An 18375-nucleotide genomic window follows, 5' to 3' on the forward strand; every position below is an offset into this window, starting at 1 on the left:
AGCCTTGGAAATTAAAAGACAGCGCAAGCCCCGATCTGTCTGATGAAGAGATATACACGCGGAAAAGAGAGATAATCCGATAAACAGTGATCTCGCGCTTCATGTCTCTACGTGTACGGGGAGATCCTTAAACCCACACGGTTTTGTTTTTAGTGATTATGAAACCTACTAGTCGGTGGTTTGCCTGGATGACTAGCTGATTAATCAGTTTAAACAAGACCTGTATAATTAGCTTAGTTTTGAGTTCAATTGACCTAAAAAAAAATACACATTTTCTGATGCAATTTAATCATGTGAACATTCTAACAGATAAAACTAATTAAATTACAGATAAAAATATCAACACCAACATAAATGAAAAACAAAACTGTCTTTGAAGTTCCTATCAATTAGTAGGTAAGTAAAGCTTGAGTTTAGTGCCAATGCAAACTTTAATGGCCAATACTGGGTCTGCAATGGTAATACGTCAATGTCGACTCAAAAGGGCCACCCTTAACCATTGATTTGGCCATTATTGGGCCGGCAATGATAATACGTCGTGTCGACCCAAAAATGGCCACCCTCAACCACTGAATCAGCCAATATTAGGTCAAAAGTCCTAACATTTGCATGGCACTAACTCTTAATTCTAGAAAAAAATAGGTCTATTCTGGAGTTCTGACACACTTGAGACTTAAACTTGACTCTTAAACTCAAGTTTCATCTTAGTTTGCTCTTACATAAGGCCAAGGAGCCGGTGAGCAGCGGAGACAGCAGCAGGGCACTCAGGGAGAGCAGGATAGGCAGGTGGCTGGCCGGCATCATGTCGCAGATGACCTCTGACCTGGCTGGAGAGCCACGGCCCCACAGGCTGGAGACGAAGGGTCGGCACGCTGGACGTTTGGCACTCTGGAGGAGAGAAAACAGGAGAATGCCGATGAGTAATGACGCTCACGGTCACAGACAATAAAAACACAAAGACATACATCTAGAAATATATAAACATTGTTAACATTGTTTCAGCAGTCAACCATCAAGTACATTCACACGCTTTATCAGAAGGCTCAGTTTGAGCCTGTTCATATTCCCTCAGACTCCCAATTACAGTTTCACACAACTCATAATTAGTCAGGCTTTATCGCTGGATCTTGTCATTATTTACTTATCCGCCCATCTTGTAATTACCAAGACACTCATCAATATTTCAGACGCGTCTCTTTGTTTTAGCCAAATTGCGATTAATCCCCCCGTCACTGCTTTCTGCCTTGGGAGTCGACTCGCGGGTTGCTGTGTTTCTCACACATGTGGGGCGGAAACCCAGCGAACGTGCTTGTACACCATTTAATTAAAGATGGCAAGAACATCAGATGGCAAGATGGCAAGAGACGCGCGAACACGTGTAGTTGCTTTCGGAAGTGCTCGCTCACGTCGAGAATGAAAGAGATGTTGACATGCAGCGCTGGGACTCTGTAAAGAGTGACTATAGCATCTGCAGATGAACCTCCAGGCCTGTGTGACTCAGTAAGGGTGTTCAAACAAGTCGCAGTCCAAGATGGCACTTTTTTTAATTTGTGCCCTGGGGATCTGGTGGAGGACCAACAGTGGAAGCTGAGGAACTACTAAATGGACTGACAAATGGCTGATATTAAAAGTCTATGATATTTATAAATTCGAAATAAAACCACTAAATGCTTTAAGTGAATTAATTTAAAAAATATTTTTCTAGAAAAAATAAAAAAGGTTAACTTCAAGCTTAATCAAATATTTTTCAATATTTTATTAAATTTAATTTTTTAAATTTTTAAAGTGTTAAAAAAATGGTCAAAGATTAACAAATAAGAGAAATAAGCATGTAAAATGAAATATACAACATAGACATGGTACTGACACACTATACCTTCTTCATAAAAATAAATAATAACAATATTTTTATTTTGCAAAAAATATTATTTTTAAGCAAAAATTAACTGATAAATGTCTAAATAAATTAGAAATAAAAATGCCAAAATGTATTCCCAAAAAATAAACTTTGACAATATTTTTTATAATATTATATAAAATACTATTAATAATACTGTATGAGATATTACAATAATATTGTCCCAAATTTAATATAAAAATTATACAAAAAAATAAAGAGAAGTCATCAACAATGAAAACTAAACAGTCAAATGTTACCAAGAAGCCAAGATAGCTATGTGATTGTGGGTGCTGACATAACGCACTGCAACAGTCCACTCTTGTTCTCCTCCTCGGAGGGCACGTGAAACACTTCAAACTTTCATAATAGGTCTATTGTATCCTTCTGCTGCGATCAACACAATAACACAGCCATCACATACACACACACCGTGTCAGTCTGCATAGCTATTTGTGCTCCTCTAGTGTGGCGTGTTACGTTTCCAGAGAGCCTGGAAGTCATAATGCGCAAGTGAGGACCTAGTGACAGCTGGCTTGTCAGCTTGGGGTTTCCTGTCAACCTGCATGGCGACACTTGAAATTGCGCCTCACATAAACAATTGAAAATGTCCATCGAGGGATTTGGCTCTGGAGCGCCACAAACAGAGGGCCAAAGCGGGCACGGCATGCCCAGACAAAGAGGAGAAATATGTCTGCCCTGATTTACGACGCTCCCCTACACTGGCTGTCCAAGTCAGATTCCAAATGCAGCTCCCGTTCACCATGTCTGGAACGTGAAGGTTTGAAGTTTCATTGCAACAATGTGCTACAACGAAATGCAAACTAACAATGCATTCATCAAAGGCAGTCAAATTTGTATCACGCTTAGGGTGAAACGATTCAATTTCGCATTTGTAAGTACAAAATTTGGTGCAAAAGTTAATAATCCCAACTGACGTCAGAATAAAGATGTTTCACGAGTCAAATGCTCTCAATTTATGTTCCCCACTTTGGCTAGCCCCCAAAGGCTGAAAAAAAAAAGCACATTTCAACTGCACTGTCATGCAATATGCACAAGGACCTGTGTGTATAAATAATTGAGCTATATGGAGAGGCAAATGTTATGGACTTGTTGGGGAGCGACATTACACGCACAGACACTATCCAACAACTTGTGCGTCATGCCATTATGGTTTGGCATGCCATTCTTAACAATGTGTTGCATGCATTTGATGCTGACACAAAATCGTGCCACACTCGGTACATAGAAGAACTTTTGGTGCGAAACTCCACACCTCCAAACTCCAAATAACCCAAGCTTTTTTAAACAAGCCATTATGAGCCAAGGATACGCAATGCCTGTGGATACCAGCATTGCAACCACTGACAGTCAGTCGAGCGGCTCTTGAGACGTGCATTTATGCATGCCCAGGAGTTTTATCTTTCCAGGTCTTTCTATCTCCTATCTTTCTTGCTACCTCCAGACAGTGGCGATATGCCATATGAGTGTGTGTTTTCTTTTTGTTTTTTATTTTTAGTGGTGAGATGCAATCAGGGCTGCACTCATGACTGGCTGGCTTCCTAATCCTGCACGTTTCCATGCATTATTAATGCTAACATGTCGGTTTCGGCACTGAAACGGAGAGATACGATGACAGACAGAAAAGAGAGTGAAAGATTGAAAGATCTGCCATTTCAAACTGGGGTGCATGAAAAGATGCATGCCCTGCGGTCGCAGGAAATAATAGGAGTGTTAAAATGGGGCAAGACACAACTGCACTGTAGCGCGTGAACAGAAATAACAATCTTCTAAATGAATGCTGAAGAAGAGTCATAAACATTTGGAATGGCCAAGTACAAACCGTGGCTGCAGAAAGCGCATGCTGCATTTAATGCGCTCACATTCATGTGAGTGATCGTTATGAAATCCGCAGTGCTGAGAAACGAAAACAGAAAGACAGCTAGCACTGAGTTTATGTGCATACGTGAAGCAGTTCATCCCGATTTGTGCAACCAGATTGATGCAAGAACGCAAAAATCTGAAAAAAAAATTAAGAGACTACCATGCAGATGCCTAGAAAAGAAACAGATGCAGCTGCATAACAACTGGGAGGACGATAGTGTGTGTGTGAGAGAGATTTTTAAAGCTGGATAATCAGAGGAGGAAGCCAGATCGGAGTCCCCAGTGAGTCTGTGTGAGGGAAGAAACCATGGCGAACGTCCAATTAAAACTCCCAATTAAGCACCCCAGAGAGCGTTCCTCAATATAGAGATCAAACCGCTGATAACCACACAATCGGGCGTGATCGCAAAGACATCGTGCTACAACTTGTCTGCAACGCTCTCTTAACCCCTATAGTCATGTTTGACTCAAGATATTGTAGGTGATAGCAAACTAGCAGGGCTGCTAACATCCCAATGCTACAAATGAAGATTTATTAGCATTACAAAGCTAACGAATGCTAATTACACTTCTATATTAGCTAAACAAGTGATGCACGCTGTGAAGTGAGTAGCATGTCATTAAACACAATCCCTCTGCCAAAAATGAGTGGAAAAGAACATGGGATCCTGATTTTTTTGCTTGGCCCTCTGATTAGATACACGCACTAAAAAACGTTATGGTTTAAAACCAGATTCAAGACAAAGGACCTCAGAGGGGTCTCATAAAACAATGCAGCGGCCATTTCTATTTACGATCGAATGTAATATCCCTTAAAGAGCCCCTTGTAATGGCGCCATTCCCTCCGTATGCTACGGGCAACGGAGGCCCTTGTGAATGGCTCTTGATTCAGTCCAATTATCAAGGACACACTACTCCTGTGGTCACACACACACTTATGTGTCTGTCCGCGGCTGTAAAGTGAGAGAGCTCGAGCACACACACACACACATCTGGCTTTCATGTCAGTGCCAGATTTGACTGTGTAGTCCAGGTGGCTTGAGTTCGTGTTTGTCTTTCTTTGCTGTCCAAGATGCCATTTTGAAGAGTGCACAGAGAGAGGCCAGCATTCGTCCCTACGGCAAATTCAGCCAGAGGTGCTTTCACAATTCAGCTACCATTTCCACTGCAGTTCTGACAGTACAGCTGACATTTAAAGTCAACTGTAAATCCAAGTATGTATCATTTAAAACAAGTATACAAAAAACAATGTGAAATTCAATACCAAGGACCAAGAGAGTTGCAGCACCGGTGACATGCATTATTTGTGACAAAAACAATACTGACCTGATGGTACTTCCTACCTCACCTCATATATATATATTTATTTGACCTGATCCAATTACTTACTTTACCAACATGCACTAGTATAATTTTCACAAAAAAAAACATGCAAAAAGTACTAATTAATTAAAATACTAAGTTAATGAAAAAAAAAAAAACATGCAAGTATAATTTCAATTAAAATACTAAATTAAGTTAATTGTTATTTTTTTATTTTGTTGTTATTATTTTTATAATAACTATGATAATAATTACAAGAAATATTATAATCATTACTATTAATTATCATTCATAACATTAACATAAATATAACTTAAATTACTATAAATATACTAAATACTATAACATTAAATACAAAGCAACAAATACTACAATAGATAGATAGATAGATAGATAGAAAATGAGAATGTATAAATATTTATCCAATGTCTACTATATCTACTTCATTTTCTCTGTAATCTACAATTTCATATTAATGTCTTTTGATTTTAGGGTGAAATCTGACTTGTGATGAAAATAAACAGGACATGGTCTTGACAGATTTAGTGAGATTCATCCTAAAGCCTCGCCGTACACTGCCAGTGTTGAGTAATCATATGCATTTGCATGCATTTGTGGGAGCATTATGTAAATATATTTTGCCAGTTCTATCCTCTCCCTCTAATGCGCCACACAGATGCATAACAATCACAGCATTATCAGGTGATTGCCTCTCATTTCAAGGCACACACCTTCCATCGACATCATGGCTGCAATCCACAGAGACACAGAGAGAAGACAGCGACGTCTTCTGTGACCAAAGCCTCCTGCCTTTGTGTTTGTTTACAATGGCAGAGAGATGATCTACAGCCTTTCTCTGTGTGCCGTGGAGCCGAGATGAAATGTTTGATGAAAAATAACACACGCAGGAGTCGCTCTGTCTCCACTTAAGATGCAGAACAGTGGCAGGGAAGAGAGAGGCAAGAGAAGCAGGCAGGGGGCTTTTGCCAAGAAAACGTCTTTCTCCTATATCCTCTCCAAACAGCCGTTACATAATTCTGAGTCTTGAGTACAACCAGAACGGAGGGAGTGTATGTGTGCACGCGTCGGAACAAAGCGAGCACTGCTTCATGCTGATATGTCATTCTGAGAAAACCAGGTGGCACGTTTGACCTTTGTGCTTTCAGGGAGATAAATCCAAGAGTCCTTTCACTTCTGTGAGATGAACAGACGTGCTGCAATGCAGTCAAACACGGTACTCACATAAAGCTTTGAGGCTTTTAGTTCATATCTGTTAGCTTTGAGGCTAACATCTATGTGCTAGCACACTCCTAAACAGGGATGAAATAAACCTTTAGAAGATAGCTGACAGCTGACAGAAGACTGACAGTTCTACATACATTTTATCCAATAAAATACTCTCTATAATGAGAATGTCCCCATTCCCTACTACTACCTTCAACCAAGTAGCAATAGCAATAACAAATCATATTTAGTGGTTCTGATGAACTAATATGCTGCATCTTCAGTGCATCCCACCCCAAACTGAGAGTTTCAACTACTAATGTGTCAACATTTTTATTACACTGCATTCAAGGTATAAATTTGGATTCCCTGGGAATCAAACCCATGACCCTGGCATTGCTAATGCTCTGCTAGTTGAGCTGCAGAAATGTCAACACAGCACTAGTAAAGCCATTTCACTTGCAAAAATGTTGGTTAGCCAATCAGCTATAAAGTTTTCTGATTGTGTACTAAAATGTAAAAGCAGTTGGATATTTTCAGTGTAGGATATATTGTCTAAAAGACAGGTCTTTGACATGCTCGACTGTACCATTCACAAAGGCAAATTTAATTACAAATTTGGCCTGGCTGCGATCTGCATTAGTCCTTGAAAGAAGAATGACGTTATGTTCTGGATTCTCACCAAGCCATCTACATGCAATGCCTGCCCTTTAAGACCCAACTAAGAGCTTTTCAAGGGCCACCCTAGAGCCAGAAATATCGGCACGCATTTATATTCCGGACCCCAGCAAGGAATAAAATTACATTAAGCGCAGGTGCCCCTTGGAAATTGGAATACTTTTCTTAGCTGGGTAAATAGCAGCTCTACATAGTTGCTACGGGATTGCAGTATGGAATCATTCAAATCAAGGTACATAAATTGTTATTTGGGAAGCTGGCAACCTATGATTTGGCAGCTGCTCCGGAGGATGGGATGGTTCCTTTCAAAGGTGGACAATTACGCTGCCACTCACTGTTATTGGCGGCGCAGCCCGAGGTGGGGTGTATGGACTGCATTAGCATTCCAGCACTGCGCATCCATTAAGGCTAGGTGTAACCACACTGCCGCAGGCAGGATGTTAGTGCTCTACACTGCAGACAACATCCTGCTCTCATGGTAGGAAGCAAAGAATCCCAACATGAATGTAAGCTCCTGTCCTTTACTGATGGTGGGATACAATGCGTCCTGGTATTTGGGCACTAAACGCAACACAGGTAGTTTTGTTGAACCCAAGTGCACTAGCATACCCTCCTCTGTGCTGAGAGGCAGTTTGCACCTGAACTATACAAGTGGAGCTGTTCAGATTAAGAGCTCTTTCCTCGAGGACGCCAGCGCCCCCCTAGTACCATTAACTGAAATAACTTCATTGTGCTAATTAACAACCCCAGGGTCAATTCGTCACCTTGTTTATACATGCTCCACTCGACAGGCCCTGCACCGAATTTGCGAAGAGCGCCGCGCTAATGGTGGCTGTGGCAACAAATAGGGAATTCAGATTTTTTCACCCCTTTACTCACCATAATAAAACCATTTTGCTCAAGCACATTGACTCCTCACCACTGTAATTACATGACAGCACTGTGGTGAGTGGGTGCAGGAGTGTATAATCTCATTCTGACCGCGACTGGAGCCTCGGGAGAAAGCACACTGAGGCAGATGTGAATGTGTGCGAGTGAGGTAAGTGTCCCCGGGTTCAATTGCTGAATCGAGAGAATGAAAGAGAGAGAGAGACACACGTGTTGAAGACAGAAAACAGATGGCCAGGTTTGGGTTTGAGGCTCCTGTCTGTCACCTCCCTCCATCCCAGCTCGAGAATAACAACTGGCCACTTTTTACGGCCATTATAAAAGCTGCAAGGAGGAAAGGCAAATAGAGGCCCGGGAGCTCTACTTTGCACTTTCCTATGTTACTAATCTCGCTAACTGGGCTGCACAAGGGAGGGATTGTAGAATTGGAGGTGAGGTGACCCCACATGCTCAGTAGGAATGGGATAGAGGGGTTGTTAGCCTCAACTTGGGCAGCTAGATATTCTGATGTGTCCCTGAAAAAGCCGCTGAGGAAACAGAGACTACGCTGTCTGCATATGAAAGTACCACTCATAAACAGGCATCGAAACACTAGGTTATTGTTGGAGTTCGACCTCATGAAGGACATGCAGTGTTCTTTGAGGCTCAGCACTGACGCTGTGTTGCATCAGAATACGCCCTGACCATTGCCCAACAAATCCTTCCCTGGCCACCCAAAAGAAGTTCTTATTACCTCTTCGGACAACTGAAGACTTGTAGGAGGGATCAAAGGTGAGAGGTCAAGCAGCTGGTTAAAGCTCTTTTTTAACCATGCAGCATTCTTGCTCTCCCTGTTAGGAACCACACTTGCTGGGAATAATATTGCAAGACCATCAAAAACAAATGCATTCAACTCCTACGTCTGCACACAATACGAACAGCAGCATTAAAAGATGCCAGCATTGCGTGCCGTGAAGGAACCTGTAGGCGCTTCATTCTTGTCAGGAAACTGGCCCTTTTCAACACTGGTTTAGGCGTTAAGTCAGAGCTGCATGGTGTGAGGTGTAGTCAGCATGAGAGCAAGAGGCGCCTTCGTTTCTTTATCTCTAAAGAGATCTGACAGGCCCTCTGAGCTGCGAGACAGTACCTCAACTTAGCTGTGGCGCGTCAGCCAACCTGCGGCCTCCAGCTCGTCCAGAGGGTCAGAGCGGTCAAAGAAATGACAAACGTCGGCAGAACAACCAGGTAAGAGGACGACAACGCTACACCGGGAGCCTCGCTCTGTCCTTTCGCAGAACCCCTCCATCAACAATGCTCAGTTGATTCACATTCGTGGGGACAGGCTAAAAAGGGAGAAAATGAGAGCATCTGAGAGCTCAGGGAAGAATGGCGAATGAGAGCAAGCACAATCGGGTCAATCCGATGAATCGATCTCGGTGATTGGTTGACTGGGCAGACGGAATTGACAGAGGAACATTTTCCCGCAAGCAAGTCAGGCTGATTATACAACAATCAATTTTTCATTACTGTAACAATTGGCAGCACGTGAAATTGTGAAAAAGCTAATCCAATACTATAGGTTCGATGACTTGTTAGAGATCCTGCTATTAGCCAAGGAACACTCAAAGCTCTCATGAGATCCATAATCAGATGCAGACAAATAGACTCTAATTCTTATCTTAGATACAGCTACTTTATTTCCAAACCTAACATCGATACTTTGGGCTAGAGTTTCTTTGTGTGTACAAGAAAGCAGAGAGCTGTTCTGTTCATAACAGGATAGGAAGCCCCCCTTCTCCTTCTCACCGCCCAAGTCTGGTTAGTACCCGCTGAGTGTGAATGGGAATGTGTGGGCCGACTTAATCAAAATCACTCGTGGGGTATTTGAATACTTTAAATTAAGAAGCTGTGACGCTCTTTTCTCCTGGTCTCTCCGCTCCAGCCACCTGGTGGGCACGTCTGTTGATTATGGAGAAACGGGTAGGAGGAGGTGCCGAAGAAGAGCTGAACACAACTCAGCTGGTGAACCACCAACTGTGCTAGGAGGGAATGAAATGAAAAAGAACAACACAACCTTACGTTGCCATAGTTAGCATTTTGGCTACCTCAAAAGGGGAAGTTTGTGTTTGAAGGGTACACTCTTGTGATATTGCTATTCTCATCATCTTTTTCTCTGAGGGAAGATGAGGCGGGCACCTGACGTGTGAACTCTAGGCCTTCAAGTGCACTCTGGGATGACAGCTAAGGGTGGTTATCATTTAGGGAGGTGCTTGAATGAGACAGATTGTTAAGCCAGGATGGAGCTGTCAGCGGATAAGTGTGTTTGCTTGCTAAACATGTGATGCTAGTCCCTCATTCCATCTGTTTGGTTATGAAGAGGGGGGAAAAGTACAGTGAAAAACAAAGAGAGTGGGAGAGAGCAAAAGAAGCAGGTTTTGGAAAACCTGGTAAAAGAACTGAAGGCTGTCATTCCAGTACAGCCCAAGCTGTTCGGCTGTCGTCAGGCGTGCTCAGCAAGATGCAGCCTGCTCCATATGGCTGGCTCGGATCTGCCATCTCAAGGGAAGAGCTGCCTGCCTGCGTGTTTGGGAAGAACGAGAGAATGTGTGATTCTGAAACGCTCATGTTTATCCAGAATATCAAGCCGGGTTTTGTTACTGCTGTCCAGTTCTGTCTAAAATAGAAGCAGGAGCCTTTTCCAAAATATATTTTCTTGGCAAACCTCTGCATTGTTGAGTTTCCAGAGTGCTTTAGAAATCATATCGAGTCCAAGGGAAACTTTCCACAGCATACCTTGCTAGGGGAGATGCTTTCTCCCAAGCCTAGCAACCTTGAGCATATTCCCATGGTGAAAATGTGGGTTCCAGACAGGCTCAGCAGACCAAATCTAACAAAGGTCTGATGTTTTATAACAACAACACCCCTTGAAAAAAAGAATTTGAAAATAAGAATAAATAAATAAAATAAGATAAAATGGCTGTTTGGAAATGGTTGTTTTAAAATTGTGTTTGTTTTATTATTTTAGGTTTTTGATGCTTATAAAATGTGAAAAATGTGACAAAAATTCATATTAAAGACAAAAATGACCCAAACTGCATTCGAATTTGGGTCAGTTACGCAATAAGTAATATCTATCTACCTACCTACCTACCTACCTACCTATCTATCTATCTATAGGCTAAAGACTCCCAGAAACAAACTCCTAGAAAGGATGCACTCGCAAATGTAAGTGAAATAATCACATAAGTCTTGCATGGAAAACATTCCCTCTCCAATCAAGCGGGGGCAATAAGAATTGTCCTGTCTTGTGTGAGCAAAAGCTTGATTGAGCAAGTGTGAATGGTAACAAGGCCCGAGGGGCCAAACAGACAGGCAGTAGGGATTACAGAGTGGGACTGAATAAGCTCATGTATGTAACACACATGAGAGAAACTGCACAGGGAGCCCTGTTTACTAGAGCAAGATATTCCCCGGAAGCACACGGGTGGGGGTTGCTTACACACATGCAGGGACTACATGGTGGATCTGGATGAAAACAGATTTGTCTGGAGTCATGTAAAAATGATGGACTAGAACAAATACACTTGTAAAACAGAGGTACCGCCTAACGGGCCATATTAAGGGTAGTTTCTGTGTGCGCAAGTCAATTTAGAAGCAAGAATGTGAAGCGCCACAACAAAAACACTCGAGAAAACAACATTCACATATTGCACAGCCAATAAACTCAACGTTTCTTTTAATTTTGCCCAATAAACTTTCACAGCATGCTGTTAGATCTCCAAAATTAAGTTCTATTTGAAGCTCAATTTAACTTTGTTTTGGTCAAGAAGCTACTAGAACACAGAATTACTGAGGAAAAAGCATTGTTTAGTATGCATACTGCAGAAGAAATCTCTAGAAATATTTTTTTTGTTTATGTACAAGATGATTTCTAGATCCCACTTGCTGAAGACAATGTAGCATACTAAAACACTTACTGCAAAACATGTTACAGAAAATGTAAAAAAAAAAAAAAAAAAAAAAAAAAAAAGTAAAAAAAAAAAATTGGAATTGTAAGGTTTATGTTTGTAATTGTAATTTTGTTTTTTTTTGGTTTTCAATTCAAATGTGCAATTTTTTTAAAAAGCTAGCATACAGTATACAGTATATACTGCACCGTTTTTCAGTAAAGATTAAGCTAGTGCATCAACCTAGTGCAGTACCTACTGTAAAATTCTCAGTAAGGAATAAGCTAGAATTCCATTCTGAACATGTTTTTAAAGACTATTAAGCAGTATGTACTGCATAATCTGTAGTAAGGAATGAGCTAGTATTCTGTTCCTAACATGTCATTTTTAAAATCTACTATGCAGTATACAGTACATACTGCGCAACTTTTAGTAAAGCGGAATCTAGTATTCCATTCTGAACATGCAGTTTTAAAAACTAGTATGCAGTATGTAGTATATGCTTCACAATTTTTCGAAAGTAGTAAGCTAGTATTCGATTTCAAACAAGCAGTTTTAAAAACTAGTATGCAGTATATACTGCATAATTTTCAGTAAGGATTAAGCTAGTATTCCATTTTGAATATCCTGTTTTTAAAAACTAGTATGCAGTATATACTGCGTAATTTGTAGTAAGGAGTAAGCTAGTAGCTATTAAATTCTGAACATGCAATTTTTAAAAGCTAGTATGCAGCATACAGTATGTACTGCACAATTTGAATTAAAGAGTAAGCTAGTATTCCATTTTGAACATGCAGTTTAAAAAAATATATATGCAGTATTTACTACCCAATTTTCAGTAAGGAATAAACTAGAATTCAATTTTGAACATACTACATAATTTGTAGTAAGGAGTAAACTAGTATTTCATTCCAAACACAGTCAGGGTCTGTCGTGCAGCGTAGCTCAGCGAGTGTGTGCTAAGGGCCAGATTTAGTATGTGTGTGAGAGAAAAGGATGGGGTCAGTAAGAGAGGAGTGCAACCGGCCGCCATCGCTCCCCGTGGAAATGTGAACCAGCTGTGGCATTCTGGGGGCCGATCTGCTGGGGCCGATAACACTGGGCCTTTTGTCCATCTGCCCTGACTTTCTGACATTCTTTCACTCGCTCTCCCTCTCATTCCTCATCCATCGTTTTCTCTCCAGATTTCTCACTCAGCCACCACTCGGCTAGAGAAAACAATCTTCAATCGGTAAGTGGGGGGCTCTCAGTCTCACACACGGTTGAAAGGCAGTCGCAGAGACACAATATGTTTTAAGCACACATAAACAAATGGAAGGCATGTGGCCACACAAAAGAGGCTTGATGGGTTGTTGAAGGAAACTGACAAAAAGGTGCATGTTTCACGAAACCTATTTTCTGTCAAAAAAAAGAGAAAAAAGCAGCAAGGGAAAACATCCAAGAATTGAATCTTCTGCAAACCCTCTGCAAGAACATCAAAACAAAATGTCAGTCTAAAAGCTACATATTCCTACACATACACAAATACAGTTTCTTTTGTGGCTAAATAAAAGCTAGATATAAAAAATAATATTTTCCTGAGGAGGGAGCAACAGTATAAAGTTCAAGCAGTTTTCATTTACACTAACAGAACGTGACAAGTGCTGTCATTATCACTATTATTAAGTTGGAAATGTAGCACAAACAAGTTACATTTAAGTATTTCAGATAATTGGCAAACTGAGCAAAACTGTGCTAGAAAACTGCTAAACTGTGGTAAAACAAAAAACAAAAAAACAATTAATAAAACCCTAAACGAACGGAAAACCTGCACAAAATTTAGCTAAAAAAATTGCGCTAAACACTGCCATGTGCTAGAAAAGTCGAACCCCTTGAAACCTTCATAATTCGCATACTAGCTTCCGTTACAAACAAGAAAAAGAAAGTCTTAGCAAAGAAAGCCCCTCAGAGATTAGCATCCTCACATGAATGACAACGCATGATGTTTTTGTTTACTCTCCACTCTCATTAGCTTGCAGTGGGGATAATTATCATAAGCTTCGCGAAAACCAAATCCCACATTCCGTGTCAACGTGGAAAAACCACAGTCAGCTGTCCATTCAGACGAAATAAACTACCTTCTCCTCCCTGTGCTAGGCAGCCCCCTTCCCAGCATTCCACAACTAAAATAAATAACCCGTCTCCGAATGGTATTTTAATGAGCGTGTGGGAGTGGAACTGTTATGCGCAGCTCTCTGCATGCCAACGTCTGAGCCTGGCCTCCCTTTACGCTGCTAACAATTAGTTAGCTAATCAGCCACCACTGTGAGAGAAATATCTTTTCATAAACACAATATGATGGGGACAATCAGGCTAGTTGGAGCACGCTACAGCAATGGCAACATTACGTGCGTGGCGCATTTAGCAGTGGCTCTGTACCCATGGAACGAGGGCGTACGCTAACCTTTAAAGAGCAGGTTAATGTATGGGGAGAGGTTTTACGGCTAGGGACGAATTCATTGCGGCGACAATCTCAGCTGATTTGCCATTTCAACCTTCTGCCTATAAACCTAAGGATGGCATTTCGAAACCCCCTGGTTTTAACCTTAATCTAACCCTTGTCTAAGAGGAGACAGGTGAATATCAATTATGTACTGAGAAGTATCAATGTCAAACAGACGGTCCGAGCTGCAGGGGTCCATTTAGGCTAGAGCATGTTGCGGAGGCAGGGAGTCTTGGTCCGGAAGTTTCACGCTAGCTTAACACAGTTATTTCATCATCGGCTCCCTGGGCCTAAAAGTTAATCTAAGGCGCCTTGCTTGGGATTTTACTTTAGGTTCGAGAAGGTGGCAATGCGGTGGCGGAGATTAGCCTGCATGAGATGTTTCAGGGTTGAATGTACTCGGATGTTCCCTGACAGCAAGCTTGTTTTAACTAAATGGCCACTGTGCTGAAAGCAATTAAGGCTGCTGTTGAGAGCAGCGTTGCAGTCGCTGTACCATGAATGGCAAGTCTCCCGGAAGTTCCATTAAATCCTGAGGTGGGAGTTTGCAGGTTACACACACACACACAGAATTAAAGGGGAAAGGCTGGCTTGTCCTCTGGAGAGCCGGGAGCCGCCGATAAATCTTTGCCTATGGGTAGCATCACTGATCCTTCTTCAGTTACCCAAGCGTGATACGCCACTCACGTTTGCATCTATTTGCAAGTCAAGTGGCTCACTTCGCATTCAGCGCAGACACGAATGGCGGATAGGATCTCCCCAGGACTCGAGACAACATTGATTGATAAAAACAAAATTAATACATACAAAACATGGCTGTTTATGAACAGCTACAAGGAACGGAGACTTAAATGTAGAATGGGCAATCTTGCATTTTGAAGAACACCACACTGGCATTTAGCTTTCAACTACACAAGATATGACCCCTGACAGAACTGTCTAGCCTGATGTGACCCTAGGGCAACATGGGAATTCACAACAGCTTAGCAAAAAAGGTAGAGACTCCAGCTGGACCGTGCATGCCATAGGGAGAAAGCAGTTGCCTTATTCTGGGAATTCCCTGGTCAAAGAAATTGGCCATTTTAGCAGTGGCTAAAACGAAAACAATAGGCATGTATTGGCAGTTTGAGAAAGAGAAAAAATGAAATGATGGCTTCTTGAAAAACCCAAATTCCTCCTATTCCTTCAGCTCCCGTTTCATCTCAACCCGAGGCGAAGGCTAAAAATAGAGGGACTGGGAAAACTCACTTTTAGCCCCATAACTGTGGAGAACTTGGTTTGACACTGAGCTGATGGGGTGGAAGTAGAAAAAATACAGGAATGTGGAGTGGAAAGGCTTTTTTCTTTTTTTTTTCTTTTTTTGCTATTCTGGGTAATATTTTCTATAATTTACAGCACCTTCATTTAGGAGAGCTCAGACTAGAATGATGTTTCTAACAGAGTTTATTGAAACTCCACCCACATGTTCAGACTCGCAGTCTGGTTTCAGCCAAATGCTCAGTCAAAGGTCAGGTGAATTGGCGCTCTCCATGGCAACTACAGAAAAAAAGTCCAAGCCGAAGGGCTGCTTATGACCCTACCCTCGTCACCAACTTGGCAATTGTTCTTTTAACTGTCCATCATGGGAATAATCCTGCCATTCCCTGTGACCCGCACAACTCTGGAAAGAGAAGGGGCCACATGACTTCCTGTCTGCTGTTGGACTCTGAAGTTGAAGGGTGTATAAGAAGCAAGAGTGGGGACTTCAAAGCCTCCAAGAAGAGGTGAATGTATTTATAGGCAGGGCTGGTGGTAAAGCTGGCAGTAGTGCTGGAGGGGCGTCTAGAATAAAAAGCAGGGTTGCCCTGAAAGAACTCTAGAGCCTGCTGGGAGATAAAAATAACTCAGAGGCAGCCGTGTCCCAAACTGATTAATGACTCCATGGTACAATTGAACATTGTGTAAACAATGGATCTTGGGCTCTGGCTCAACAAACATTAGCTGGGAATTGTCTTGTTGGGGTACAAGAAGCTGAAGAGGGTTATGTTTTGAGACAAATACATGGGAGACTAGTAAACAAGTTTGCTAAGACACCCTGGCATCTCCAAAACAATTTTAATGAGCACCAAAAATGGTGTACTAACTTTCCAAGATACTGTCAATATTTGAAACCCCTTCAACTTGACAAATGTGTTTCTGAACTAAAATGGATATTTAACAAAGAAAATGTAGGGTGGACGTGATTTTATCAGTTGGGAATAGATTTTGAAAAACAGTGTTAACATAACAGAATAGAGCCAGATGGTGATAGGGAAAGGGTTGATGTCAACTTAAGTGGAGTTTTAGAGCAAGTTATCATTAAAATGATCCAGATTAACAACCATGAATGTGCCTCTTTTTGAACTAGCATCAATTCACGTGGTTATTTGTGTGGGTAACTGGATGCATCTGTAAGCATTAAAGCCCCTCATGTCAGCTGAGCTGCAGTTAATCTTTGCCTGTCTATAGAGAAAGAGTATCCGCAGAGGAGACCATGACAGAAATCTATACTGGAGCCGGACAAAACCCTTACACACACACACACACATACATATACTCACAAACTCCATTTCAGACACCCGTCTAGATGAAATATGCATGAGGCACTTTAGCTATTTCCATGACACACTTGACTTCCGTGTACCTTGACTTGTCTGTTGAGAAGACAAAAGATTTCTGAACTTTTGCCACTAGTGAAAGTACACTACAGGAAAGATCCACCAGGGAACGGGAACAAAACAAGAACCAGGCTTAAACTGAAGCCATATTTCCCACATAAGCACCACAGACCAAAATGCTAGGAATACATGGACTAACCAAAGGTTTAAACCCTGCTATAATAGTTGGATTTAGCACTTTTCAATTTCACATTTTTATTGTATGCCTCTGATAATAAGATGAATTTGGTACTACGGTTCTTAATTTGCAGTAATCCAGAAAATGTGTCTCTCTGTTCTGATGATTTTAAAAGCAAAGTGATTCTGATCACATTCACTGAAAAGAGATTAATATTCAGCTGGCGGGCTTATCCGTGCTGTTGCTCATTGCTAACTGAATTTAAGAGGGCAAATGTCAGCCGTCTTTGATATTTATAATCTAGAAACCAGAGTGAAGCTCCTAACTGCAATTCTGATGGCAGAAAGGAGAAGATTGAAAAAATTTAATGAGTTCAATCCTCCAATATTATTCGGACACATAAAATAAAATTAGATTAAAAAAAATTAAACAACAAATAGCTCTGTATAATAAAAATAATAAAATGATTGTTCACACATTGGGTTATTTTAGGGTCAATATAACTGCCTTTTGGTGTCCTGTACATAAATAACTCATTTGCCATGATAACTTAACATAAAAATGACTATGAAAGGGTGTGTTATATTAGGCTAAGTTTTTTATATTTGTAACAAATGCATTACTTGGCTCTTTAGATACATGTTCTAGGTTTTTTTTTTTGTGTGTGTGTGTGTGTAAGAGGATGCATGTTATTTTGCTCTGTCCCATGCACTGCTCATTCAAATTTAATAATAGTAGAATATTTTCAAATCATAAAATAAAAAATAAAATTCCCTTGAATGGTTGTCCACCCTGTCGTATCGGAGAATCCGCCCCTTTAAGAAAAGGCCATCCTCTTTAGTGATATCAGGACAACAGTTTTTTTTGACTCTTCAGTGGCGGGAATTTTAATGGCTTAGGTGAATAAATTGGTGACTTTACAGTTGACAAATTCTCTTTTTCTGAGTTTGCTTACTTGCTTTGCAAAAGCTTAACATGTAAACCCTGTCGGCATAAAATATGCCAGAAGTGATTCGAATACAGTATTTTCAAAATATTTAAGTTTAAATATACCAAATTCTCTTCAACAACCAGACTAAATATTTAGCTAGTCACAGTTTGCTGTAAGCTAATATGCTAATTGAAGCTCAAAATGTCCACCCTGTCGTTGTTGTTTAAAAATGTGCACCCTGTCGGCCACTTAGACTCGATAGAGTGGACATACACATGACAGGGTGGACATAGCATTCATTTTTTAGTTAATATCGCTAAAAACTAAA

The 18375-nt window shown here is 41.0% G+C and overlaps 1 protein-coding gene across 39 annotated transcripts in view; it reads right to left on the reverse strand.

The window, feature by feature from the left end:
• Nucleotides 1-18375, reverse strand: part of ptprsa (protein tyrosine phosphatase receptor type Sa) — a 204921-nt gene that overhangs the window by 119119 nt on the left and 67427 nt on the right. For 38 of the 39 annotated variants that reach the window (XM_042749806.1, XM_042749804.1, XM_042749811.1 and 35 more), the window contains one exon: nucleotides 720-888. In XM_042749806.1, the coding sequence (XP_042605740.1) occupies nucleotides 720-804 (85 nt within the window). In that variant the 5' untranslated portion in view covers nucleotides 805-888. Of the gene's footprint in view, nucleotides 1-719; nucleotides 889-10317; nucleotides 10451-18375 lie in introns of all 39 variants that reach the window. The other variant, XM_042749807.1, reaches the window with a different exon arrangement.

Source organism: Cyprinus carpio, chromosome B22 (assembly GCF_018340385.1).
Source record: "Cyprinus carpio isolate SPL01 chromosome B22, ASM1834038v1, whole genome shotgun sequence".
Lineage (NCBI taxonomy): Eukaryota > Metazoa > Chordata > Actinopteri > Cypriniformes > Cyprinidae > Cyprinus > Cyprinus carpio.